This window comes from Denticeps clupeoides, chromosome 2, assembly GCF_900700375.1.
Source record: "Denticeps clupeoides chromosome 2, fDenClu1.1, whole genome shotgun sequence".
Lineage (NCBI taxonomy): Eukaryota > Metazoa > Chordata > Actinopteri > Clupeiformes > Denticipitidae > Denticeps > Denticeps clupeoides.
In genome coordinates, this window is record NC_041708.1 from 33,075,896 (window position 1) to 33,102,377 (window position 26,482).

At 45.3% G+C, this 26,482-nt stretch overlaps 2 protein-coding genes across 12 annotated transcripts in view; one reads left to right on the plus strand and one right to left on the minus strand.

Moving 5' to 3' along the window:
- Positions 1–4,290: 4,290 nt before the first annotated feature.
- skida1 (SKI/DACH domain containing 1) lies at positions 4,291–6,062 on the minus strand. The gene has a single exon (XM_028966321.1). It carries the CDS (start codon positions 5,690–5,692, stop codon positions 4,388–4,390), a length of 1,305 nt encoding a protein of 434 aa, XP_028822154.1. The 5' UTR covers positions 5,693–6,062; the 3' UTR covers positions 4,291–4,387.
- Positions 6,063–10,684: 4,622 nt separating this feature from the next.
- The window catches only part of mllt10 (MLLT10 histone lysine methyltransferase DOT1L cofactor), a 39,957-nt gene continuing 24,159 nt past the window's right edge, over positions 10,685–26,482 (plus strand). For 2 of the 11 annotated variants that reach the window (XM_028968095.1, XM_028968111.1), the window contains exons 1-8: positions 10,686–11,564; positions 14,479–14,558; positions 15,981–16,106; positions 16,812–16,866; positions 21,616–21,725; positions 22,294–22,397; positions 22,893–22,986; positions 25,792–25,881. In XM_028968095.1, the coding sequence (XP_028823928.1) occupies positions 11,402–11,564; positions 14,479–14,558; positions 15,981–16,106; positions 16,812–16,866; positions 21,616–21,725; positions 22,294–22,397; positions 22,893–22,986; positions 25,792–25,881 (822 nt within the window). In that variant the 5' untranslated portion in view covers positions 10,686–11,401. Of the gene's footprint in view, positions 11,565–14,478; positions 14,559–15,980; positions 16,107–16,811; positions 16,867–21,615; positions 21,726–22,293; positions 22,398–22,892; positions 22,987–25,791; positions 25,882–26,482 lie in introns of all 11 variants that reach the window. The other 9 variants (XM_028968076.1, XM_028968102.1, XM_028968108.1 and 6 more) reach the window with 7 other exon arrangements.

A 26,482-nucleotide genomic window follows, 5' to 3' on the forward strand; every position in this document is an offset into this window, starting at 1 on the left:
AATGTTTTTAATTGCACGCAACGTCATGTAACATCAGGCACGTGGCCCACTGCGTTTTTATTAATCCCCATAAATATGAAAGGTGACATGAAGCTGCGACCTCCTGCTCTAGAGAAGCCGATGCATGTCTAACAGGAATTAAACGTCACGCTTTTAACGAGGTAACGTCGCCTTGCACCTTAATAAACATCAGGATGTTCTTTAATGCATGTTTAAAATGATTATTAAGGGAATTAAAACAGAACGCCAATTGTTCGGTTTTAGAGATTCGGACCCGGGACGGTATCGTATTTTTTTTTTTTTTTTTTTAGTCGCAAGAGTCAAATACGTCGATGGCGTCAGTATTTGTGTTAATAAATGTACTTTTATTAAAACGTGTTGCGCGATGCTTCTTATTAAAATAAATTAAAAAGTCATGCGATTTCAGACCATCCTTTTTTTTTTAGAAACTCGGTTTGCGTGCGCTGCAAGCAATCGATAAGTATTAAAAAAAAAGAATCTGAAATCTGAAAGAAAATCGTGAAACGTATATTTTGTGATATTTCTGGCGGACTGTGAACTGTTCGTCTATAGACGAAGAGCCTGGCCGTGTCGGGTTGGTTTGTTGGCTTGTTCGTTTGTCGTAATCTCCCCGTTCCTCCTTAAGCCGTGGCCCCGCCCCCCAGACCTCCCCTTTAAGACGGACCCCCGCCGCGCCCCCTTCCCGCCGCTGGGGGGCGACAGCAGACCGAGTCTCGCCTCCCGCCGCCGCGGCTCGCCGCGAAAACGTGTCGCAGCAAAGCGACGTGCGGCCGCTTTTATCCGCCAATGCCGCTTACATAAGCGGCGGTGATTCGATTAATCGCACAAACACACACACACGCACACACACGCACACACACGCGTACGCGTAGAGGCCGTCGATCCGAAAAGACCGAGACTGTGTCGAGCGGCGGGGACGCGCGTTCCCGGTGAGAATGTCGGGGACGCGGGAACGGCCGTTCCATAAAAGCGCACCCCCGTTTTCTCCCCTTTTTATGCGGTCGCCCTTTATCCTCTTTTATTTCTCAAGTTTTGAAACCTCGAGGTAAAGTTGCAACCGAGTAAAAAAAAAAAAAAAAAAAAAAAGAAGAAGCTGAGACGCGCCGTCAAATAAACGGTCCATGACGAATAAATTCGTGTTTCGAATTAAACGTGCGCGGCCGCCGAGTGTGTAGATTAGCAGGCTTCCCTCCTTCGTCCCGGCCGGAGTTCGGCTCACAGGCCCCCGAAATAAATGACCGGTTCCGTGGCATCACGGCTCTGAGCAATATTGATGCGGAAAGCGCTGTGTGTGTGTGTGTGTGTGTGTGTGTGTGTGTGGTAACTAAACGAACGAGGACAGGTCGGACGTCGGTTTTTATCTAATTGGCGGGAACATGGAAATAAATAAAGATAATTCACGTTTAAGGCCAATATATAACGTGCATAGACGCAGTGTAATTCGTGATTTTACTACACTAACGCGCATGTGCGTGCATGGATTTGTACAGGTTCACCAAATAATAAATTGTAAGGAGCAGAAAAAGTCCGAGGGCATAATTAACCACCACGCATGCTTCTCTAATTGCGGGGTCCTTCTTCAGTCGAATTGTTGGTAGATCCTGGCTGTAAAAATGGAGCCCGAATCGCGACGTGGGCCAGACTGACGAGGCCTCGTTTTTACATCCACAATTATCCACAATTTATCATTACTATAATTTGCAAAAAACTCCTAGGCTGATGTGACCAGATTCTTCTCTTTATTTGAGTATGTGTGAGAATATGTGTGTGTGTGTGTGTGTGTGTGTGTGTGTGTATATATATCGTTTTTTTTATATAAGTGTGTGTGTGTGTGTGTGTGTGTGTGTGTGTGTGTGTGTGTGTGTGTATATATATAGTTTTTTTTTTTATATAAGTGTGTGTGTGTGTGTATATGTATATTTAGATATATTTTCTGTCTCTATGTTGCTGTAGATTGTAGCCATACTGTTTTTATGTCTTCGTAAAAACACAGAAGACCTCCGTCTTGGTCCCGGGTTTGACTTCAGGAACCCGAACAGAGCGGCCGCTCTTGTTGGTTGGTGAGGTTGAATTTGGGGTGAGGCTGAGTTAGGTAAGTAGTAGACATATATTATTTGGCTAAGTAGGATTTATTTGACTGGAAGTAAAAAAAAAAAAACGTGTGTGTGTGTGTGTGTGTGTGTGTGTGTGTGATAATCCCCGGTAGATACAACACCAGCCTGCTCCATGCGGAGATTACAACCTACCGCCAACAATCTCCTGTTGCTAATTTAATATAATATTTTAATGGTCGCAGTGAAATATGAAACAGGCGGTGCTGTAATACATGAATAATAAATGCGTTACGTGACGTGACGGCGATGTGTTTTTTTTTTTTTTTTTTGATCGGGGGGGAAATCGTAAAGCTCTCACACACACACACACACACACACACACGTCTCCGCAGAAAGTTCATTTGGAAAAGCAGCTGACGTAAAATGCTGAATGTACGTATTTATACCCAATGACCCCCCCCCCAGTCAGCAGCTGCGCGGATGACCCGGATGCAGCTGCGTCGGGGTCGCCGCGGTTTGGGCCGCAGCGGCCGCTCCTCTCAGCAACAGCAGCCACGTGGACGGAAAGCCGAAGTCGAACTCATCAAATTAGATATAACAAAAGAACACGCACACACACCAATAACCAGTAGCAAATACAGGCAATTATCTCGGATTAAAATGGAATGAAAGTATGATAATAAAAGGCTCGTGTCGGGTGTCTGCTGGAAAATCGTCGCTGTAAGAAAATATCGCGATAGAGGCGACCACGCCCACGCGCGTGCGCGTCAAATTCTTCTGTAATACACACACACACACACACATATATAAACGTAGTATTTTTTCATTTCTGCTGCAGCGGTTAAGGAATCGGAAGGTTGCCGGTTCGAATCCCTGTCGTGGCTGCCCACTGCTCGCCAAGGGCGATGGTTGAAAGCAGAGGACACATTTCGTTGTGTCACCGTGCGCTGTGCTGCTGTGTATCACAATGGCAATCTCTTCACTTCACTTTCACTACTCGGTGTTTACCGGGGTCACGTGATCCCCGTAGCAAAAGCACACCGCGGTGACGTCATCACGCAAATCCTTTTTAATGAACATTTCATAAGAAAGAGGGAAAGTGCTTCAGGATCCACCATTCAAGTTTACATGTCGAGTGCATTTACCCTACACACAACAACAGTATACAAAAAACACACAACAAAACATCATCAAAAAAAAAGATTCACAAAAATAAATATTTATATATATATAAAACCAGTGACATCAAAATTTCATATCATCACTTCACCTCAAGTATAACAAAACCAGAGGGGGGGCAAACAGAACACCCCTCCCCAACCATTCAAAAACAGCGACGCAGAAAGGCCGTCCCCGCTCAGGGGTCAGGGGTCACGGGAGAGATGCGCGGGCTCCTTTAAAAACCCTCTTTACACGCTCCGTGACGAGCACCGTGTAGGAAACAGACATGATGCTGTTCCGGTATCAGGAGGAGAGTCTAAGGCGAGTTTGCGTGCAGTATACAGTACATTCATCATCATCATCATCACTCGTCAGTCTCATGTGATTATGACTCGGAGTCGACACGTCTTCACTCACGCATACAAATCCACGCTTCTTTTTTTTTTTTTAGGAGCGGGGGGGTTCATGGCTCGTAAAAAAATACCTTCTTTTGTTTTTTTACGAAATGAATCATTAATAGCAAATGGGCGTGAAAGGCTCAGTTCGCCTGAGGTTTATTAACAATCACGGGCCTAATAAAATAATACTAATAATAAAAATCACGTTACAGGCCGAGCTACGTGTGTCATTGTTCTCCTGGAAAGGGGGGAATTATGTTCGAAAGTTCCTTCCTGTTTATTCTCGTTGTTGTTGTTGTTGTTGTACGCTTGATGACGTCACGTGATAAGGTGTGTGCTTGGCTGGAGATAGTTGGTACAACAGAAAGGTGGAGGGCCTGGGGGGGGGTCCTGATTGTCGACATTGGGGGTTTTCTTTGTTTCTCGCGTAAAGGCATACAAAAGAGAAAAAGAAACGATCATCAGGATACAATGCCAATCCGTATAAAACCCACGGTCCCGTCAGCATGTCCACTCCACCCGAGACCAGTACAAAAAAAAACCAAGCATTTCAAATTATTCAGATTTTTTTTACAGTAATCCAACAGGTCGAGGAGCGAGGAACAATAGATTTTTTTTTTTTTTTTGCAATACCACCGCCAATGGCTGGGGGGGGCAGCTCGTTTGGCGCTTTTTTCTTTATTATTATAATTATGATAATTCCAAGAGGTGCGATCACGAAGTCCGGGCAAATCCCCCCGTGATCCACGCGTGTCAGCATTTCCTGAGTCTCTGGCCGGGTGGGGGAGGGACCACGGAGCCGCCGAGCTGCCACCTCCACACCGGGTGCGACTTGTGCGGCGGCCGCGGGTCCCGCAGGGAGTTGAGCGAGTACGCGGGGCTCAGGTCGCCGTCGCTGCCGACCACCAGGGACGGGGGCGTGGGGAAGTTCGCCAGCAGGCTGAAGGCTCTCCGCGTGGGCCTGCGCCCGGCGGCGCGCTCCTCCTCGCCGAACTCGGCCGGCCGGGGGCTCGACTCGGGCGGCGGCCTCCTGCCCCTCGGCGGCGGGATCTTCCTGCGCCGCGCTCCGCTCCAGCTCGGCTCGTCCTCGTCGGACGGCTCCTCCACCTTGATCTCGGCCTCCGTCTTGATGGGCTCCGGGACGAAGGCCGGGGGTCCCGGGGGCTCCCCGAAGCAGAACCGGGCCGGGCTGGGCTGGAGGTTGTAGTGGAAGGTGGGCTGCAGGAGCAGCGGCGCTCTGGCGCTCGGGGCGGGGAAGCCGGCGCGGCGGAAGCGGATGCTCTGCACCGAGACCTGGCTGGAGACGGAGCTGGAGTCGGACTGGGACGAGCTCTCCTCGTCGCTGCTGGCGTCCGACGATTCCGACGGAGATTCGTCCTCCTCCTCCTCCTCGTCCTCGTCCGACGTCCCGGAGTTGCTGGAGCTGGAGAGGCTGGAGAAGGCGCTGGACTCCGAGTCGCTGCTGCAGCAGCCGCCGCGGGGGTCGAGGTAGAGCTGGTGCTCGAGGTGGAAGCCGCCGAGCGGCCTCGCCTTGCAGCACTTGGGGACGAAGAGGACCGGGCGCGCGTGCCGGGCGTCGCGCCGCCGCCTCCTCCCGCGCGGCGGGTCGGTGGCGCGGAGCGGCGGGCGCGGCGCGTCCCCGCACGGCGGCTTGCCGCAGCACTGAGGTAGATCGGCGTCGCGTAAACTTAACCAAACTTTCCGCTGCCACCCGCCGCCCCGCAGCGCCTCGGCCGCCGGCCGCTTGCTGGCCCGGAGCAGGCGCTGCGTCCTGCAGGAGAGGTAGAGAGCCTCCACGTCCTCCCGGGAGATCAGCGTGCACTTGGCGGCGTGGAACGCGATCGAGTTGATCGCCTTGAGCTTGCGCAGCTCCTCCAGGTCGCAGTGGTGCTTCTTCACGTTCAGGTGGTCCATGCGCTTGTGCACCGTGGTGCGCGGGATGTTCTTCAGGAGGTCCGTGAAGACCTGCGAGAGGGCGAACATCTGCTTGCCCCCGATGACCAAGTATCCGAGTTTGACGCCCTGCATCTCCGCGAAGCCGCACTCCAGGTCTCCCATGGTGCTCAGCGAATTAATCCCAACATCGAGCGAAAAAGAAGAAGAGGAAGAAAGGGGGGGGAAAGGAATAAATAAAAAAAGGAGAAGGAGCTTTGATCTTTTATCTCAAGGCATTCTTGCTGAGCCGGGCGCAGGCGACGGCCGACATCTCCAGCGCCGCGTCACGGCCGCGGGTTCGCGACGTGGGAGTGGAAGCGGGCCGTTCGGGACGGAGCGGGGCGGCCGGCGCGCCGACACGGGCCCATGATTGACGGAACGTGTTTCTGATGGTGCCGACGGGCCGGTACCTGCGGTCCCCCGGCCGAGAGAGAGGGAGAGAAAGGAGGAGAGGAGAGGAGGAGGAGGAGGAAGGTGAGCGGCGCTGCGCGAGCAGCAGATGAAGAAAGCGGAGAGAGAGAGAGAGCGAGAGAGAGCGAGAGTGTGTGTTGGGAGTAAAAGAGAGAGAGAGAGAGGGGAGGAGGAGGAGGAGGAGGAGGAGAAGTGTGCAGCTGCTATTCCCGCCGCCGCTTTAGCCGCAAATAAAATGCCGGGAGTCCGGAGACACCTTCATCAATTAATGCCCCCGGAGCCCGCGCTGATTGGACGCCGCTGACAGGTGATGCAATAAAAATGGATATTCCGACCACCCCCACCCAACCCCCACCCACGGCCGATTACCATACCGCCGAAAAAAAAAAAAGGGCCGGGGCCCGTCTCGTCTTCTTTTTTTGGTTTTGTTACGTATTTATTTGGTTGCTGGTGCAAATTAAAGCTTTATTCACACTGGTCGCTGTTTTGTCGTTGCTCCCCGCTAGAGGTAAAAGAAAGCGAGCAGCAGAAATACATATTTTACATTTTATTAGTGTCATTAGTTATTACTGTAAAAGGCGCGTAAAAAAGTTACTAATAAAGTAAGTAAAGTGCATGTTGGGAAAACGCTGAAAACACCCGGTGAAGTAAGTCACTGGTTCCAAATTTAAATCAAATAATTTTTTTTTATATATGTTTATATTTATTTACACACACACGCGCGCGCACAATTTATTCGCGTCTGCGTATGAGCACGTGTGTGTGTGTGCGCACACACAGTGTGAAGCGACAATGACACACACACACACACACACACACCCCGCATGCAGGTCCACGCAACGTCTTGTTTTACAGACGCGGCGGCGTGAAACGGACGCGCCCCGCGTCCTGGCTGTTGCTTTTCCCGCTCTCCGTCTCCCAGTTTTGGGTGCCGCGGTCACCGTCGCATGTACAGGTAATGGCGGTCCGCGTCGTGGGCCACCTGCCCACGCTGGTCGGGTGAAGCCCGTGGCCCACTGCGTAAACATCGGAGGGACGGTGGGGAGGCCAGGTCACCGTTCACAGGTCGCTTCTCCCAGTTCGGCCGCAGTCCCGATGGAATGACGACAACAAACCATACACTATAAATACACAATATATAAGTGATATATGAGTCGCGCTATTGTCGCAGAGTGACAGATAATATCATTAAATTTATTCTCCACGCAGAAAAACACTGCTGGGTCCCACTGATCACATCGACGACCACGTTTTGATGTGTACCGCAGCACAGGGTTCTCCCGGACGGTGGTTGGGGAACCCGGTTCGAGGACCCGGGGAGTTCGTGCGGTCCAGCAAGGCGGGTGTGGTCGCGGAAGGGCCGCCGGACGGCGACAGGCAGGCCGGCGTGGCCGCTGTCACCTCACATGTTACATCACAAATCACCCACAATCCTCCGCCGCGGCGCACGCGACGTGACGCGACTCCTTCAGCGGAGGCCGCGCGCACGTGGGTTCTAATGCGTCCGTGCGTGTTCTAAACCCATCAAAATCCCTTTAAAGCGGGGTGTTTCTCCAGCAGGGACTCGGTCTTCAAAAAAGCAGCATAATGGCAAAAAACAAATCCTTTAAAATTAAGACAATTTAATGAGACAATAGCAATTTGAAAACAAAAATAATCAGAAATAAGACCAAACGTTTTCGGTACAAGTGACTCAAGTGTAAATAAGACGGGTTAATATTTTAGTAAATAATAAAATCGTATGCTTACTCAATATATTATACTATTTTACATATGTATAAACATACACAATAAAATTGATTTGTTTATATATATATATATATATATATATATATATATGTGTGTGTGTGTGTGTGTGTGTATGTATGTATATATATATATATATATATATATATATATATATATGAATATATATATATATATATATATATATATATATATATATATATATATATATATATATATATATATATATATATATATATATATATATATATATATATATATATATATATATATATATATATATATATATGAATGATTAGTGTATATCGATACTTAACAAGTGATTTTTTTTATCGTGCACATCTAGGTGTTAACACGTTTCTACCGTAAAAATGCATGGTAAGATTGTGTAGATTTCTGCGAGGATCCCCGCTCGTTTCCCGCAGCGGAGCCCGGGACGGACGTCGGGGCTCGCCGAGCGGGGGTCCGAGTGCTCGGGGTGGGTCTGCCGGAGAGGACCGTGCGTGGAGGGTAGCGGCGCGAACAACAGCGCGGCACAGTTGCCCCGCACATTGAAAAAGACCATTTTAAAAGGAACTTTCATGTTTAATTCTGCAAACTTTTTCATTTTTTTAAACGTGTCCGGTATAGGACGTAACAACAAAGTTACCGTAAATTCCGCGTAAAAATACCACGGGGTTTTTTTTTTTTTTTTTGTAGCTTTGTAGGGACCAGAAACACTCCGGAAATCGCGTACAGACAGAGGGCTGGAGCTGCTTTTCGCTACTGAGTGTGTCTGGGTGGGAAGTGTGTGTGTGTGTGTGTGTGTGTGTGTGTTGGGTACGGTAACGCGGGTTACCGTAGTTCAAGATTCTATTCGAGATTCAAGATTGGTTTATTGTCAGTACAACATTACACACAGTATATCGTGTACTGAAATAATGTTTCACACAGACTCCCCCTCCATAGTGTAATCATAAAAGAAAAATATATATGTATATACACACCAAACTACACTAACTAAAACTAAAGCTTACATACTGTACAGGTTACTCTATAAGCGAAAAGTTAAACCTTTCCGTCCGATAAACAGGACAAACAGCGTGCCTGTACGTGGATATGTTGGATTTTTCACACAGGACACACAAGACAAACATGTGCAAAAATGGGCATTAACGTCCAAATACCAAAAAAATATATAAAAAAGCAGAAACAGAAAAAAAAGAAAATGGACAAGCAAGCACATAAGCGCGGACGGGGACACCCCGCTTTTTCCGCACCTCGTGCGAGTGGGATGGGGTGGGCTGAAGAGGCGACCTTTCACCCCGCCGTGTTACCCACAAGCCTTTGCGCCGAACGCAGCTCGTGCCAGCAGCTACGTGGCGCGTCGAGTCTAACGTGGGAAATGCCACACGGTCATACTTCAGCATGCTTTTAACATTTCGTGCGCTCTGAATACGTTTTTGGGTCCCCGAGGTAGGCGTGTCCTGAATTGTAACGCGTTTAAGTAAATATATATTTTTTTTTCAACACTTCGGTCAGATTCGTTGTTTTCCCCCTAAAATTTCCTTTGTCCCCGCCCGCCTGTCACTGTTAACAAAATAAATGTTGTTCTTCACACCCCGTGGAAACCGGACACTCCGAGGTTGTTCCCGCAAACCACTTATTCCCAGGACTTCCTAAAAAAAACACCTCTGTTTTTTTTTTGTTTTTTTTTGTCGCTCGAGTCCTTTAAATACCCGAGTTGCCCCGACTCACTAAATTAAATATTAATATTCAAACCCAGCTAAAGGCTTCAGGCCCTTTCCCTTCCTCTCCTAAACGATTTAAACGCCCGTGTTTTATTTCAGTTAATAACTCGTCGCGGGAATATCACGCACTTCACGTCCTGTGCTACAATAAACCACGTGGGTTTGGCTTCAGATTTTGTCCCACGGAATTGAAAGGTGTGGCGCAGAGAACATCCTTTGGGTGTGGACCTGCACTTCTCCAAATGAAATCAGGAACGGCGAGCCGCTGTCCTCCCTGTCTACCAAAGTTCTCCAGTTACACAATTACGACAAAGTCAGAAAAAAATCTAACTGATGTCCATCAGTGAGTTGTTTTTATCCCTCACAGAACTGTCAGAAGATCTGCATCAAACCAAGAATCATCTACCACACAGCGTGCTCTGAAGCAGATCCCATTGTTGCAGCTCTCAGGTTCAGTTGGAATCACCGTCTCTGAACTCTGCCCATCCCCCTTACACACACACACACACACACACACACACTCGCCCGCTGGGGTGAAGAATATGAGGGTCTAGGGTTGGAGGAGCAGCTCTTCGTCCTGGAAACAGAGTGGTTGCTACTCCAAACCCACTTCCATAAACTTCTGCGGGCGTGTGGGGAACAGCGGTGCCACCCAGGTTCCTGCGACGGGCCTGTTCTAAGCCAGATCAGCCAGGCTGCTGTCATATTCCCTTTCGTGATTTAGCAAAGACAGGCAAATTTAATCAGTCCTGGCACAAGGACTGTCATATAAATACAGCCATTCTTACAGGCCTCAGTGCACATTTAGATATTTTTACGTTAAAAATATTTTACCACTTTAAGGAAGGCATTGATCTGTCCTAATCTTTTTCTTTCTATCTATCTATCTATCTATCTATCTATCTATCTATCTATCTATCTATCTATCTATCTATCTATCTAGATCGATATAAACACACACACACACAAATACATACTTACACAAATTATCTAAATTTCATTTCTAATCAAGAGGTTTATTCTTCATTTCAGATGCATTTTCCAGAATCTCTGCTCGTAAATAGATGATGAATTTTTTAACTGCTAAAATATTTGACCAGGTGTGTCTGAAAAAGACAAATTGCGATATGTCTTCTCCAGTCGGTTTTCTCACATGTTGTCGTGTTGTTGTGAAGGTGTAGAAACGTTTTCAGTGTGGTCTGCCGAATACAGTTTGAAACAGGAAGTGCTTCAAAATTTTTCTTAAGAAACTGACAACAGGCCATGTCACCATTTAAACATTTTTGTTTTTAAATAATAATTTTCAGTCCATTTTGGTTATCATTTATAAATACATCTGGATAATTACATTACCTTGTTAATCTCAATGTAATGAGGCATGCTAGTTTTTTACATTTACTGGGTCAATTACATGGTTGGTTGCGATTCTGGGTTAGTGGGAGAGGCTCCAGCTTATTCCAGCATGTGTGGGAATGCATGAACTCTGCGACATCCAGGGACGTTCATGCGACAACAAAACAACGCGCATGTGTCGCAGTGGTGTGCTCCACATCTGGCGCGTGTGTGTGTGTGTGTGTCTTGCATGCTGATCGCACACTTAAAGAAAGTCTACTTAGGAACTACCCTCGTGGCGCAGCAGAACCGCCCCCCCCCCCTCAAAAAAAATGGCGCAATACACGCCACGAGGGTCCACACAGACACACTCTCCCCCACCACCAGTCACCCCTCTGTCACGGCCGTGCGCATGCGCACACGCGCCCCTACTTCCCGAGAGCCTCTAGCTCCCGTTTGTGTCCGTGTCGAGCGAAAATACTGTTGTGGGGGGGGGAGAGAGAGCAAAGCACGGCTGATAATGGCCTTCCAGAAGAGTGGGACCTAAACGGGGATCTCGGGAGAGGCATGGAGAGCCGATGAGACGCCCGCGCCGCGCTCCCTTTCTTTGTAGATGGTGTCCAGCGGGCCGCGGCTGGCAGCGGAAGACGACCGTTTGGCGAGTAATATGAAGGAGATGATTGGAGGCTGCTGCGTATGCTCAGATGAGAGAGGCTGGGCCGAGAACCCGCTGGTTTACTGCGACGGACACGGCTGCAACGTCGCCGTGCACCAAGGTAAATCGCGCTCGGACGCCGCCCGCCTCCGACAGACCCGCTTCGCTGGCGAGGCGACGGCGAAAACGGGCCCCCGTCGGTTCGTTTTGTTCGTAAAGCGACACACGTTAGCTTGCTAGCGCGCTAGCTGCCGCCGCTACGGTAGTTAGATAGCTAGCTAGCTAGCTAGCTAGCTTGCCGTCCCTTCGCGTTCTATAGTCCAGCCTTGCGTATTAGCCGATGCCTGTTGTGAATTCCGCGGAACCCGGGGGCTCCGCGGTTACTGGGAGCCATTAGCGGTTAGCACTAGCCTGTATTTATCTGCTATTAGCCTGCTAGCGTGAGTTCGTGGGCTAGTGGCCGTGGTCGCAGTGACAGGACGCGCGTTCGTGGGTGAAAGAGGTCGCGTTTTTCTTCCTTCGCTGCTCCACAGCTGTGGGTTCGTATGTTAAATGCCGGCCTCCCTCCTCCTCTGCTTGCCCAGAGTCGTGGAAGTGGCCGTATTGACCTGGAACGCGTGGTAGGTGAATGAGCGCCGAGTGGCTGCTTGTATTGCTTTTCTCGTCGCCTCGCTCCCGTTTGGCCGGGATAAGGCGGCCATCTGGCAGGCTGGGATGACGCGGGCTGGAGAACCGTGTCCCGTAAAGCGATATGCGGACTGCCGGGTGAGGAGAGCTGTCAGCCGCGGGCCTGTCACTGAGCGCTCCCTCCCCGCTGGAGGAGCTTGCTGGTCACTTGTTGCACTTGGATGTGCAGTTCGCGTCGTCGGATCCCAAATGCTCCTGGGCTCTTATTTTAGACCCGTTTCAAGTTTAATCGGGGCATCTTCATATTACTTACATTTACTTCTTTAGCTCGCTTTATTAACGTGTGAAACTTGATTTGTGCGTCCATTTCTTTGAATGTTCAGTTCAGCATGAACATTTGTGCAGTATTAGTTTGTATTAAATTAGCCCGTGAGCCTTGGTCTAATTTGACATTCCCAGTCCTGTTCATCAGGTTTAAGCAAGTCAACTGAATCTAAATATTTTTCTTCGTCAGGGACACGACGTCTTTATATTTGGCTAATACGTTGAGCTCCTCCCCACCCCCAGCGCATTTCCAGGTCAGGTGCCGCTTGTAATCCCCCCCCCAGTCTGTCCCGGGTCTGCCTTCACTTCCTCTTCGCTGTTTCTCTCAGTTCTGACCATCCAGACCCAGGAGGTAATCCGCGTGGCCCATCTGGTGGCTGATCTCTGATGGCCTGGCCCTTTTCTGATTAAAACCCAGTATCCATGCACCTCAACGGTCAGACTCTACTCTTCAAAAGTTTAGGCTCATTGAGAAAAGTCCTCTCTTTTTTCTTGAGGGAAAAACATGAAAAGAGGAGATGAATAATAAATAGTCCTCCTCTGAATTTACTTATAATCCTCAGACCTCGGACATCCTAAGCAGTTTTTAGGTCCATCTAATAGCCGGTAAGGAAGCGGACTGAGAACCGATGGGTTGCGGGTTCAAATCCTGAACTGCCAAGATGCCAGTGTGAGCCTTCACTGGTCTCATGATTCGATTACGATGATCAATGCATCCCATCAATTCTCTATATTGCTATTACTCTTGTGGACGCTTTGTTTGCTACTATGAGCAGAAAACTACTACGCGGCATGCATTGCCCTCAGTGCAAGGTTTGCACTTCTTAAAAAACAGCCAGTTGAGCTCAAAATTCTGCACTTGCAGCGGGGCTCAGTGCTAAAAATATGCGTGTTTTTCTTAACTCCTGGTAAGATGGTAATGTCGTGCTGTAGCTATCCTGACACTCAGGCTGTTAAGATCAGCTTTTCCTCCATTCCTGCTTTGTGTTTTGAAGGGGTAGAACAAACACTAGCCCACTTTGATTGAATTGGTCGTGAGAAAATCCTACCTGGAGCGGCACTGTACTCCGATCAGGCAGCCACAGTCAGTACTGACACTACTTTGTAATGGTGGTAGTAGCCTAGTGGGTAACACACTTGCCTATGAACCAGAAGACCCAGGTTCAAATCCCACTTACTACCATTGTGTCCCTGAGCAAGACACTTAACCCTGAGTTGCTCCAGAGAGACTGTCCCTGTAACTACTGATTGTAAGTCGCTCTGGATAAGGGCGTATGATAAATGCTGTAAATGTCCAAATGTAATGAGTTTTTGGTGATTTTTTTTTTTTGTCACCGCCAGAAAATCACCAGGCAACGTCATTACGATATAATTGATTATGTTCTGGACTGCATTGATGCAGAATCGTCCACCTAAATTATAAGATTAATTTGAACACCCCTAGTCCCTACACACTACAAGGCTGCCCAATGATAAGGATGATTGTTTAAAAGCAGAAGACGCATTTCGTTGTGTGCCTTGTGAGCTGTTCTTGTATCACAACGACGACGACCAATTATCAGTTCAACTATTAATTGGACCAACTTACATTAGTGAACACAGCATTCCATTGAATCTCCGGAGTAGCTTTTGCTCATAATGGATCTTCTCTGCGTGTTCTCCAGATATTCAATTCGTTCACACTTCCACTTCCAGCTCCCATAGTCATTTAAATGGTTAGTGTGGCCCTGCTGTCCTGCTGCTCACTGGCATGCAAAGCTGACACAGTTGGCCAGAGTGCAAGTTTTAATAATTAAGGTATTGATCCAACTAGATCTTCAATTCCCCCATCAAATTAGAGGACAATCCTCAAAAAATCGTATTTGTACTTTAAGGAAAAGGAATAATACCTTTGAACTTTATTGCGTAATACGAGTCACATGATCAAGAGAATGTCTTTCTGTTCATTGTTGTATTGCTGAATCCAGTTCCAGTTTTAATATCCAAGTCTTTTGATTAGTCACTGGTGATGGTATGAATGATGGTACAGGCTTCATTTCTGCCGATTCTCTGCTGATTTAATTTTTCTTTCTGTCCTCTTGCAGCTTGCTATGGAATTGTGCAAGTCCCGACGGGTCCCTGGTTCTGCCGTAAATGTGAATCCCAGGAGAGAGCAGCCAGGGTGGTAAGTTTTACATAGGGATTATGAATATGACCACACAGATATTAAGACATTAATTTGGTCATTCATTAAGATTTCTATTCAACACACAAACGTTCCATTTGATTCTCTTAAACCCTTAAAACATAAAATATGATTTCTCATAATCACAGTGAAAAAATGTACGGTTCGCATTTGTATCAGATACTGTGAAATACACATTTATAAATGTGAACCGCACCATTTCAGTGGGTTGTGCCAACTAACAACAGATCTCAAAAGCTTTTAGCACTGTCACTGTCAGCATCTTGCAAATGCAATTATGACTTATGAAGAGCATGCCATAATGAGGATGGTCTTCACCACTTCCTGTCCTACAAGCAGAAACGCATTGTTTAATCCATTCTGCTCAGTTGTGGAAAAAAAAAAAATTGCAATTATGCAAATAAATGCAAGTCATTTTTCTGAGCAGCATTAATTTTAATTCTACTAAATGCTTATCTTTTGTGTATGGGCAAGTAATAAGAAGAAATGCAAATGGATCCTGGCTTATGTCAGCTAAAACAAGCATAACACTCCGTGTTGGTGACAGGATAAGCTAGACCTTTGTCTCCTTCTCTCTTGTTTTTCCATTGTCCCGTAGAAGAGGAGGCTCTCAGTCTCAGGGCGCAACATCGGGGTGCTGTCATGACGTTGGGCTTCCTTATGCTAAAGCTGAATGTCAGCTATTGCTTCCTGGGAGTTGTTACACTTATAATAATTGAGGGGGAAGAAACCAAAGTCCCAGCCAAGCAAGACAGTGTTGAAGAGAAAAGACCCGTCTGTAGCAGCGGTGGAGGAGATTTCCTTTGAGCGCTCAACTGCCATTAAATTGCTGAAGCGTGCATGCGACTTGTGTGAGTTGTTGGGCAGGCATGAAATGAAGATGGCAGTTTAAGTTCGGCGCATAAAGGGTCAGAAGGAGGGAAACCCATTACGCAACCCTTAATGTGGGTGCATGGCAAAAACACAGGGTCCAAGGTTTTATTCCTAACAGTGAACCACATTCAAGAACACCTGCTCAGTCAGCCTATGACCTAGTGGTGGTGGTGGTGTTGTAGACAAACTAAACCGTTCTTCTTCCTCCCCCTTCCTATAGGAAGACTCATCAAACCACCAAACTTTACAATGTGCCTCTTCCATGTTACAGATTCACAGATGCGAAATTTTAATTGGGGACTTTTGGGCTTTTCATTGTGAAGGCCTCGCTTTGTCAACTAAATGCTTAATTAGCATTTAGCATCTGCTAATTTTTTTTTGTGTGTGTGTGTGTGTCTTTGTGTGTAACTCTAAAATGCTGGATGTCCAGATTCCTGGAGGTATTACTGTGACGGGGGTCCACATACTAAAAATTAGCCCCCCTCTTTGTTTCATGTGCACCCTGCCATCCCTGCCTTGACCCTAAAGATTAAGGGGTGGAAGGGGAGAAAGCCCAATCGGCAGACCCCTGACGGAGGAGGAGTATTCGGCACCCGACAGAAAGATGAGGAGGACGAGGCTCTTGGCAGAAGTTTAAAATCTGTGAACACGTTGGTATGTGGGCCTGTCCGTACACATTTTTTATTTTGTTACAGCTGTTACAGGCCTGGTTTTTGTCCTTGAACTTGCTGGTCCTTTGTCCTTTTCAATGGTATGGATATTAAGGAAATAAACATTTTCCAAGAAGCTGCTGACTGCTTTTTATTCGTGAAGAGATGAGACTTGTATTATTTATAAAATTACGGTTCTTGTTTACTGGGCTCATTGTGATTTTTATTTTTTATTTTTTTGTGATGTTGTTTGAGTGGCATGAACATAGCACTTTTTTTCTACGTTTTTTTCATGAACCGCATTGCGTTCCATGGAGCGTTCAGTGTGACTGCATGTCCAGCTGTTTCCCTAATTCTCTCATCCAAATAACCCAAAGCCATATTTTGCTAAACCTCCCTAAAACCTTCTGCTAAGCAGGCCAGCATGGATTTACTCCCGCCATTTTCTTGCCCTTCCTCACTTCCACCAAACTACTATTATATTCTGCACAGGAGGGGGGTTAATCTGATGATTATATTTGTTCATAGAAAAAAGGTAGAAGGTCTTAGTTAACTATTCCCTACATATGAGATGTATGTAAATTGTGTGACCCATTATTTTTCCACTTTCCCCCCCCCGTTTGCAGATGGAGCAGAAGGTAGCAGATGAAGTTGATGGTTTACTTGTGATTTTACTTTTAATTAATTCAACGTTTTATCTGTTTTGCAGAGGTGTGAATTGTGTCCTCATAAAGATGGAGCCCTGAAAAGGACTGACAATGGAGGTTAGTTGGTGGTTAAGTTACATTCTGATACATATGATACATTCTGTTGTTTGATTGCAGTGTGGACATACTTGAATGTGCAGGAATGTAAAATAATAAAAATGAATTTGTTTAATAAAAATAAATCCATTAGGATGAATCTCTGTAATAAACCACTAAATCTTGCACTGGAGTCCAATCCAATAGACATTTGGCTTTGGAGAAAGAAGGCAACAACTTGCCTGGCAAAATAATTCCATCACCACAGTGTCCATGTTTTGCATATTGTGGAGCAGTCTGTGCTCCATAATGTGCAAAATATTGTCTTTGCTTTTCAATGCCAAATGGTATTTATTTTTTTTAGCTGATTCACAGCTAATTATTAGGTTTTTTTATATTTTTATTATTGGGTTTTACTAAATTACACATTTTGCATAGGTCTGGGCTTTGTCCCGAGAGACATACTTTTAAAGTGATAGCACAGCACACAGTGACTCAATGTGTCCTCTGCTTTTAAACAATCACATTAGTGAGCAGTGGGCAGCCATGACAGGCACCCGGGGACCAGTGTGTGGGGACGGAATCAGACGATTACGGGTCTATTTTTTTTAGGCCACCACTGAGGTGGTAGCATAGTTTTTTTCTGGATTTCCTAATGAACTGAATGCAAAACTATGAATATATAATGTGTTATCAAGTATTAAAAAGAGAATGACTACTTTTTTTTGTTTGCATACAACCATTTTGAAATATGCTGTGTTTGAGTTGTCGTTATTAATTATTTTTAATCTTGCTGATTGCTAATATATAATAGGTCAAGAGCTTCCTTTGACTGATTTATTTATTTAGCTGTAGCACCGAATTAATGATGGGTTTTATTTTGTTTTGATTACCCATCAGATACCACTGTCTAGCCAAAAATGCTGGAAAACAAATGTGTATATATATATATATTTTTTTAAGCTTTTACATTGAGATAAAAAAAAAAAAATCCCCGCATTGATACGTGATCGCAAACATACTGGGTTTGTGTGAAATGTGATTTAGATGATGTGTATTTTTTTTTTTTGTATATTGTGTAGAGCAGCTTGGATTACCGATTGGATTACAGTTTGCCTTTTTACTTAAAGGGCTTTCTATTCGACATGCACAACTGTGGTCCAGTGATTTGCAATAGAATTACTGATCATTCATATGCTGGGTGAAGGGAGCTGATTTTACTGTACAAAACCTTTTAAATGTATTTTTATATGATTTAAAATATATTGCCTGTAAATTTGGAATATTTATTTTTATTTTTTTTAAACCACCAAACCTTGTTCATTAAACCTGTGATCTCGGTTTTATGAGTTAATGGACATTGGAGCAACAGACTCCATAGGATTTTCAGTCATTAGCATACCACAGTCACAATGTGCTCGGCAGAGTGTTTGGAGTGTTGTCTGACACACACCCTGCGGTTGGCTACCGCTTGTTTTTCCGGCGTAATTGAATGAAGCAGATGGGGGCAGCCCTGCTCTGCTTGTGTGTGTGTGTTTGTGTTTGTGTATCTCCCTGGTTCACCTCACTTTTATGACGGGGCGGTCTTGGCTGGGTTAGTGCCGCTTTGTGAAGGGGCTCCTCTCCTTCGTGTACCAGGGTTCATGGGGAGGTCACATGGGATATCTGTAAACACGGCCTGCCAAATCCAGCTGCAGGACCAAAGCCCCTTTGTAGAGGAGCAAGAGGGCTTAAAGAAATCCCACTCCACCTGCCCGCTTTTACCCAGCATGCACCTCTCCTGCCACCAGTCAGCATTTATTGTTTTAGCTGTGGAAATATATTGAAATGTGCTTGTTTAGCTGTTTGCTAATTTCATCAAAGGTCAAGTCTAGGTTTAGTGCTGGGCTACTCTACGCCTCATCATTAAGTAGATGTTGGGTGTAAATGCCAGTAGTTACCGCAGGGTACGCTTTTCAGCAGATGTTGCTGTTGTAATGGTTGAAACCCTGTCCGCGTCAGCAGGGCGAGAGGTTCTTGGGAGCGTGCTCCGCTTTTATTGCTCGGTTTTATAGGCTTCTGCAGGATTCTTGGAGGGACTTCAAAACAATGCAGACACACACACACCCTGTCCCTCTAGCTAGGGGTCAAAGACAGTTCAGGGGTTCAACTTTAAGTTTAGTCTGTTGTTGCTCTTTGACATCGAAGGAGCCGCACGTATGAGTGCGACGGGTCTGCTTTCCAAATGTGTGTCTTGTATTACAATTAAAATGGGGTCTCCTCGTTGCCACAGTCCTGTTTACAGTGGAATCGCGGCTCCTGCGGTTTTGTGGTTCAAGCGTCAGCTGCTGAGGAGGAGGAGATGTTATGCTTGTAGTCTGTCATTTTAACGTCATATTTATGTCGCCTGTCTGTGGTAGACAGCCTGTGGTTCTACCTTCTGGTCTAGACAGAACACCCCGAATCCCAGTTGCAGAGAGAGGCGTTGTGCTTTATGTGGTAACCCAGTTTTAGTTTATGTGGCCTTTTTTTTTTCCTCTTCCCCTCTCTGTAAGGCTGCTCGTGAACTTCAGTCGAACGTGGCAATACCTATTACCAGTAATTAGACTGTGTTGTGTGCTACACAAACTGTAAATCATTGTCGTATCCTTTGGGTAAATGTGTTTTAATGTTTGTGATTAATCTGGCAACCTTGTCCACCTTGCTTGTTAAAAAGTGACCAACAACCCAATAACTCAGCGTCCAGCAACAGCAGGCAGCCTGGAATGCATTGCAGTTGCATTTGAAGTTAAGCACACTAGGGCGTGTCTCCTCATTCTATTCAATAATAGCAATTCAAGGGGCATTGTGGGAAGTTGTTGCAGTCAGCTTGCAAGATTTAAGGTTGCCAAAATATTTGCAAGCACTCACAGTACTACATTTTCATTTTAAGCAATACGCAAATATACCCTGAGACCATGACCAGGCTGTGCCTCCGGTCGTTTTACAGTAGTGGTTCCCAACCATTTTTTTCATAAAAAAAAAAGCCAGGACCCAGATACGTGCATTAAAAGTATAAAGTGGTTAATTACAAAGTTTTATTTGCAAAAAATTAACAGCATTTGTAGGAAATCTCAGTGCAGATGAAATTATGCGGACCCCTTGTGGGTCATGGACGCCAGGTTGGGAACCGCTGGTCTACAATGCACGAATGTCTACTAATTATACGTATACAGTTTACTATTAAATATTAATGAATGTTGGCTGTTGTGACTTTCAAGAACCCGCTGTGATCCACGTGTGTCTAATCATTGCTTTTTAGGCAGGTCACATGACCCTGTAGCTGTAAACAATAAGGCTGAAAGATATGATGGCGGCATGTCACTCAGCCATTACATAATGAAGAATAATCTGCAACGTTTTCAGTATGCCCTCCAAATATACCACAATGCAAACGTGAATTGTGGTATTAAAATGTTCTTTATATTTATTACGGTTGGACCTGAGCACTGTCATCATAAAGTAGCAATTAGGGCTGCACGATTTGGGGAAAAAGACATATTGCGATATGCGATATGATAAACATACAAACTACTTATAACCTGAAATGCCTGGTGCTTTCAAAATACAATATTCTACTAAATTAAATAAATCACAAAAAACTCTTTTACATTACTGTCGAACGACAAACCCTGGTAAGGCTAAACAACGGTTTTGATTATATTTGGCCATTATAAAATCCCGTATTATAGGTCTTACGTTTAACCAAAACGTTGTTTGGAGGCTGACTTGAACTCAGGGATGCATAGCTTTGCTAGCTTGCTAGCTAGATTTTATAATGGCCAAATATATTAAAAACAATTGTCCAGCCTTACCTATGAAATGTAATCCCCCGGGATCTGGTTTGGAGCATACAGCGGTTTGTACAGCCCCAAGCAGCACAAGAGTGATGCATTTTTATGCACTTCTCTCCATAGACATGTATATGCTTCACGCCACAGCAGAGCCTCTCGCAATATGGCAGCGACGTTGATGTACGATGCAGCGCGTCATGCGGCATCTACCCATATGTCTCCGAATCGAAAGTCATGTGACCAAATACGTCACATCCGACTGAAGTGAGACTCGCAAACTTTGAGAGAATGAGAGAATGGATCGGATATGTTGCCCATCCAATCCATGTACTAATCATTTAAATCGCAGCTTTTTGCGTTCATGTAATCGCACAGACTGACATCGCGATTACGATTACGATTGCGATTAGATTAATCGTGCAGCACTAGTAGCAATGCAGCAAAATGTAAAGTTCGATTTTAAATTTGATTTTATAAATCTCTATGACTGATTATTTTTTGCAACACCAGCATCTGCTCCATCGGCTAATGTCAGGGTTGCTGCGGGAAGACTCATTCACAGACATGCTAGGTTGGCTGCAGTCAGTGAGAGACCCACTGGGGTGTTGGGGATGCAGGCAGAATAGAGGCAGCTGCAGCGACGTCAACGTTGTGGCGATAGCGACGAACATGCGTGCAGCCGAATGGGCGGAGCATGGGCAGGCACCGCTGCTCTGGTGTATAAGGGTAAAGTGAGTTAAGAAAGAGTACTGAACAGACTTTGCATAAACTTAAATTGCACTCACAATTTGTCAAATTAATTGTGATTTAAATTTTCTCTTAAAAATCATTCAGCCCTAGCTGCCATCCACTTTAAATATTGAAACAGAGGACGATTTCTGACCCTCCTGCATCACTCATGCTTTCTTATTGCGCACATGAAAGAGATTTCTATGTAAAATGTTCCCACTTCCTCCAGGTTGGGCCCATGTGGTATGTGCACTTTACATCCCCGAGGTGGAGTTTGCCAACGTGTCCACTATGGAACCCATTGTCCTACAGTCCGTTCCTCATGAGCGCTACAACAAGGTAGGCTTTTGTTTACTTGGCCCTACATTCACTTCATGAAGTGGTTTTCATCGAAGAACTTTGATTCATACAGAACGGGAATAATTGTTTATAGATCCTAGTTGGCGTTAAAGAAAAATGTATGGTTAGTAGATATCAGCAATATAGATAATTTACACAAACACAAATCGGTTAACACTGTGAGATTGGGAGTCAGTGGTGTGTCTGATGCCTTACAAGTCTCTGTGGCCAAGTTTAATCTCATGCTTGAAATGCCGTCATATTGAATCTGGGATGAAATGGATTCGGCGCTGTCGGTAATTGAGTCCTCACTGTGAAGCAATTTAAAACGGCATGGTTATCCCTCGCCAGATAATCAGGGCTCTAGGAAGGCGGGCAACAGAGAGAGAGTTGTTAAATCGTCTGAGCCACCACACCTAACAAACCGTGCAGACGGAGACCATGAGCCATATACCATAGCAAAAGCTGGGAAAGGCAGCAGGCCTCACCTGAGATCCCGTAGCCCTGCTGACATTTTTTTCCCATTCTGAGCTCTGTGTGGCTTTTTTTTTTTTTTTTTTTTTTGTAGACGTGCTACATCTGTGAGGAGCAGGGCCGTGAAAGTAAAGCTGCTAGTGGAGCCTGCATGACCTGCAACAAACATGGCTGCCGTCAGGCTTTCCATGTCACATGGTGAGACTGGGACATGGAGTCCCTTATATTTGCAGGTTTGCCGATTTATGCCTGGTCAGTATAGATCTAAATCAGAGACTAGTATATTAATCAGCCATATTCATATTAGCAGTATCTGGCCTAGACATACAGTACATTGCAGCATAGCACTGGGTTTAAGATTTGTTAATATAGTAGAAAACTTGGAAGAAATGTATTTGTTACCTCAGTTGTTTTATTAAGTTTGAATATTGCATTTATAGATAGCTTAAATGCCTTTTTGGTGTTTCCCAGTAATTATATAATTTAAATAGTTTTACATTATTATTATTATTATTAGTTTTTCCTAAGAAGTTTTTTTTTTTCCATCACTCTGCACGAGAGAGCCCTGCCTGTGAACATCATATTCTAGACTCCAGCATTTAACAGCTACCCGAGCTGGAATTTTTCACCATTTCCCCCCTTCTGAAGAATGTAACGTGGCCTCTACACCTTGCCTCCCTCTGTTTACTCTAGTGCTCAGTTCGCCGGCTTGCTGTGTGAGGAACAAGGCTCGGATGCTGATAATGTGAAGTACTGTGGATATTGCAAGTACCATTACAGCAAACTGGTAAGATCCTGCCTTTTTTGGCAAGTCCCTAATGGCGCTGTTTTGCCTGGCCTTGTGATGAAAATAGGGCCACGCCTTTGCGATGCTTGGGCTGTCGATGGATTAAAGTGTTGTCTTTGAGGTGCAGGTGAGCCAGATTAGGCAAGAGAAATAATCTGAAACGTATTAGCGGTTTATGATGTCATAACACCAGCACGTTGTCACCGGATCGATTCGATCAGGTAGGGAGGTTCGTCTGAAATCCAGTGAGGTTTTTCAGAACAGCGTCCTTGTGTGTAGTGCTGAGCTGAAGATTTGACGCTCATGGGCTAATCCTGCTTAGTGGAATCGACAGATTCATCTCTAATGCGCTCTGTTCTCTGCATTTCAGCTGTGCGCTTCATGGCGTGGAAAAAAATGATTTATTTTTTTTTTTTTTGCGGCCTTTCAATATTTTAACCTGATTTATCATGTTTCAATTGTTTTGACATCTGTGTGATACGAACATGAATGCAAGCTTCCAGTTTTATTAGTTAATCTTATTTAAATGTGCCCTGACCCTGACGTAAATGGTTTTTTTTTTTTTTTTTTTTTTTTTTTGCTTTTTATATAGGTCTTCGTGGTCCTCTAATACTGTATCTGAGTCAGCCTTGTTGTAGAATAACAGCCACTTTGAGCCAGTCCCAATTTTCACAGGACGCGCCCTTTCTGTAGCTTTAAATGCAATGAGGAGGAGAGCGGCCCCTAAAAGCAAGCGGTCATTTGTGGAAATCAACACCATTCCACCAGCCACAATGTTTGCCGCAGACAGGAAGCAATGTCTGCGTTTTTCCGGAAAAAAATCAAATTGACCCATTATTTCTTAAGAGCAAGGAAAAAAGACGTGATAGAACTAAAAAAAAAAAAAGTAAATTTGTGCTCATTTTGACACACAATCAGAGAACCACCGCACATGTTTGGAAGCCATGACGGTCCGAATTAGGGGAGGGGTGGGCGGGAAAAAGTCCCGTTTTTTGTAATCAGTACATGAGAACTGGGAGGCAACCTTTCCCCGTATGACTACATAAGGTGACATTCCAAATCCGGCCATCTAGCTGCCGCTCTCTGAACGGCGAAGCAGAATGGCAAAGGCACGCTTTACACCTATCGGCATTTCTAGCCACTGCAGGGCCATAGACAGGCGAGGAGAACTCTTTAAATAATCTCACAAAGTGAGGTTTCATTATAGGGGACTTTTTAATTAGTACAATTAAACTACAGCTATTTGGTTTCATGGCTTATTATTGATCAACCTTCTGCCATTTGCTGTATTTGTTTACTTTTTGAGCTACTAGTCCAATTAAAAGTCAAAATCAGAGCCACCTCCTATTCACAACCCAGCCACCCTCCTGCTCTTCTACCCCCCCTTTAAATCCCTCGCAACCTCTATGACCCCTTAATCTCGTTGACAATCGGCAGCCATTCTTTGGATCTTTGTCTGTAGCTCTCCTTCCCCCTTTTCCTGCTTCATTTCAGTCCTCTCTCGCTCTGTGTCCTGTGTGCATCTCTCGGTGGACTACATTGCCAGGAAGCCCTAACCGCAGCCCCGTCCAAGGTGGCCGGCCGGGAGGCAGTGTTCCTTCCTCCCGGACTGGCCCAGTGTTAGTGGTGATGTATACGTCAGCCCCCCCGGAGCCCCTCTGGGCTTCAGGGTTCAGAGCTGATTTCCCCCCCACACACACACACACACACACACTGGTTCTCAAATTTGTGGCATGAGTGCATCAGACGCAACCCACCCCTTACACCCGTCCCCTCCACCATCGCTTCTATCCATCCGCCCAACAAAGGGCTCCCACATAGCGCTGCTGGACCTCCACTGGCCCATGGCGTGGGGGCTGGGACGTGGGACTGTGATGGGGGATTATGGCCTCCTCCTCAGGAGGAGAACGGATTGAGTGTAAACTGCGCTATCAAGTGTTGTGTGAACACTGATATGCCAATTTGTTGTGCCGAATTTGTACGAGTGATATTCCTTCTGCTATGTCTCTTTCCATAGTTGAACCTATGTCCTGATTTATACTATAATCACATTTTATTTTGGTATCAACACTATTAGTAGAACTGTCTCTTTCTTGAGTCTTAAGACAAGACGTATTGATCTGTTTTCTGTCTGAAAGGCTTTAATGTCATTTCTCTCCTGTTAACCTTTTAAAATATATGTAATCACTACCGCGTTTTAATGGATTTTACATAGGTCACAGTCTTACCTAAACCTCTTGCATACTGCTTCTATTCTTTTTTTTTTTTTTAAATATATACTCACACACACACACACACACACACACATATATAATTACTTTAAATGCATTTCTTGTTCTACAAATGTACAAGCTTGTATTGTGTTAGAAATATCACAGGGTCTTCTTGTTTATAACGTAATCATGCGTGTAGCATGTTAGCCTGATGGACATTAATTGCTAATGGATTTTGAAGCTTCCCATCAAAGTGTGTTTGTTTAAGCACGTAGAACTTTGAAGTCTGACTTCAAACAGATATAGGTGGATGTTGGTCAGGTTGCTTTTGTGTGTGCGTTTAAATGTGACCTTATTTTTCTTTCTTTTCCTCCTCTCTTTTTGCAATTGGACTGGTTTCAGGAAAAGCAGTTCATGAATGATCATGACGCTGTCTGTAAACCACCCCCCCCCCACACACACACACACACACACTTTTTTTTTTTTTTTTTTTTTTTTTTTGTGTGTCTCTGCAAGAGCTTTGCATTGTTGATGGGAGAATCTCTTGACAGATTTTATATAGTAACTCGAAGTTCCTTTTTCACCTTTTTAGAGAAGGAGCAAAGGCCATGGTAGTAGGGCACAAAGTTTAAGCGATTCTTCCTCTCACTCTTTGGATAAGCACCATGACAAGGATAAGAAGGTAAGGCAGTCTCCAGATCTACCTTACTTCTTGCCATGCGTCAGTGACACGCCATTTCCTCACACGTGCAGACTATGAGGGGTCCACTTCACATCTGTGACCAGCAGAGTAAACCTAATATGGCTGATGGTCAAGATTTGCGTTTAATATAATGCAGCCCAGATACCCCACCTCACCCCCCCCATAAAAAAAAAAAAATCCACATTTCATCTCAGTGCTAATCGCCGATTAGTATTAGGGTGAAGTCTCACATGATAGCTGTAGAAGAAGCCTAATTCCCGATAATAATTAGTCGTGCCTGTTAGTCACACTGAATACATCTAATCAGTATTTATTGGTAGCACAGAGCACCAGTTCCACCAATTTTCCCCCAAAGACGTTGCAGACATGGACACGCCAAATGAAACGTGTACAGTGATCAGCCCCATTCAACTTCCCATCTAATTTAATTGAGCACCACACGTTTAGCATCATTAATTGCTCTTCATCCACTTAACTGAGGCAAAAAATCTGCTCCGAGGGGGGGTGTGATAAGTCTTGTTTTGGCTTTTTTTTTAGTTTTTTATTTTATTTTATTTTTTATTATTATTTATTTTTCCTG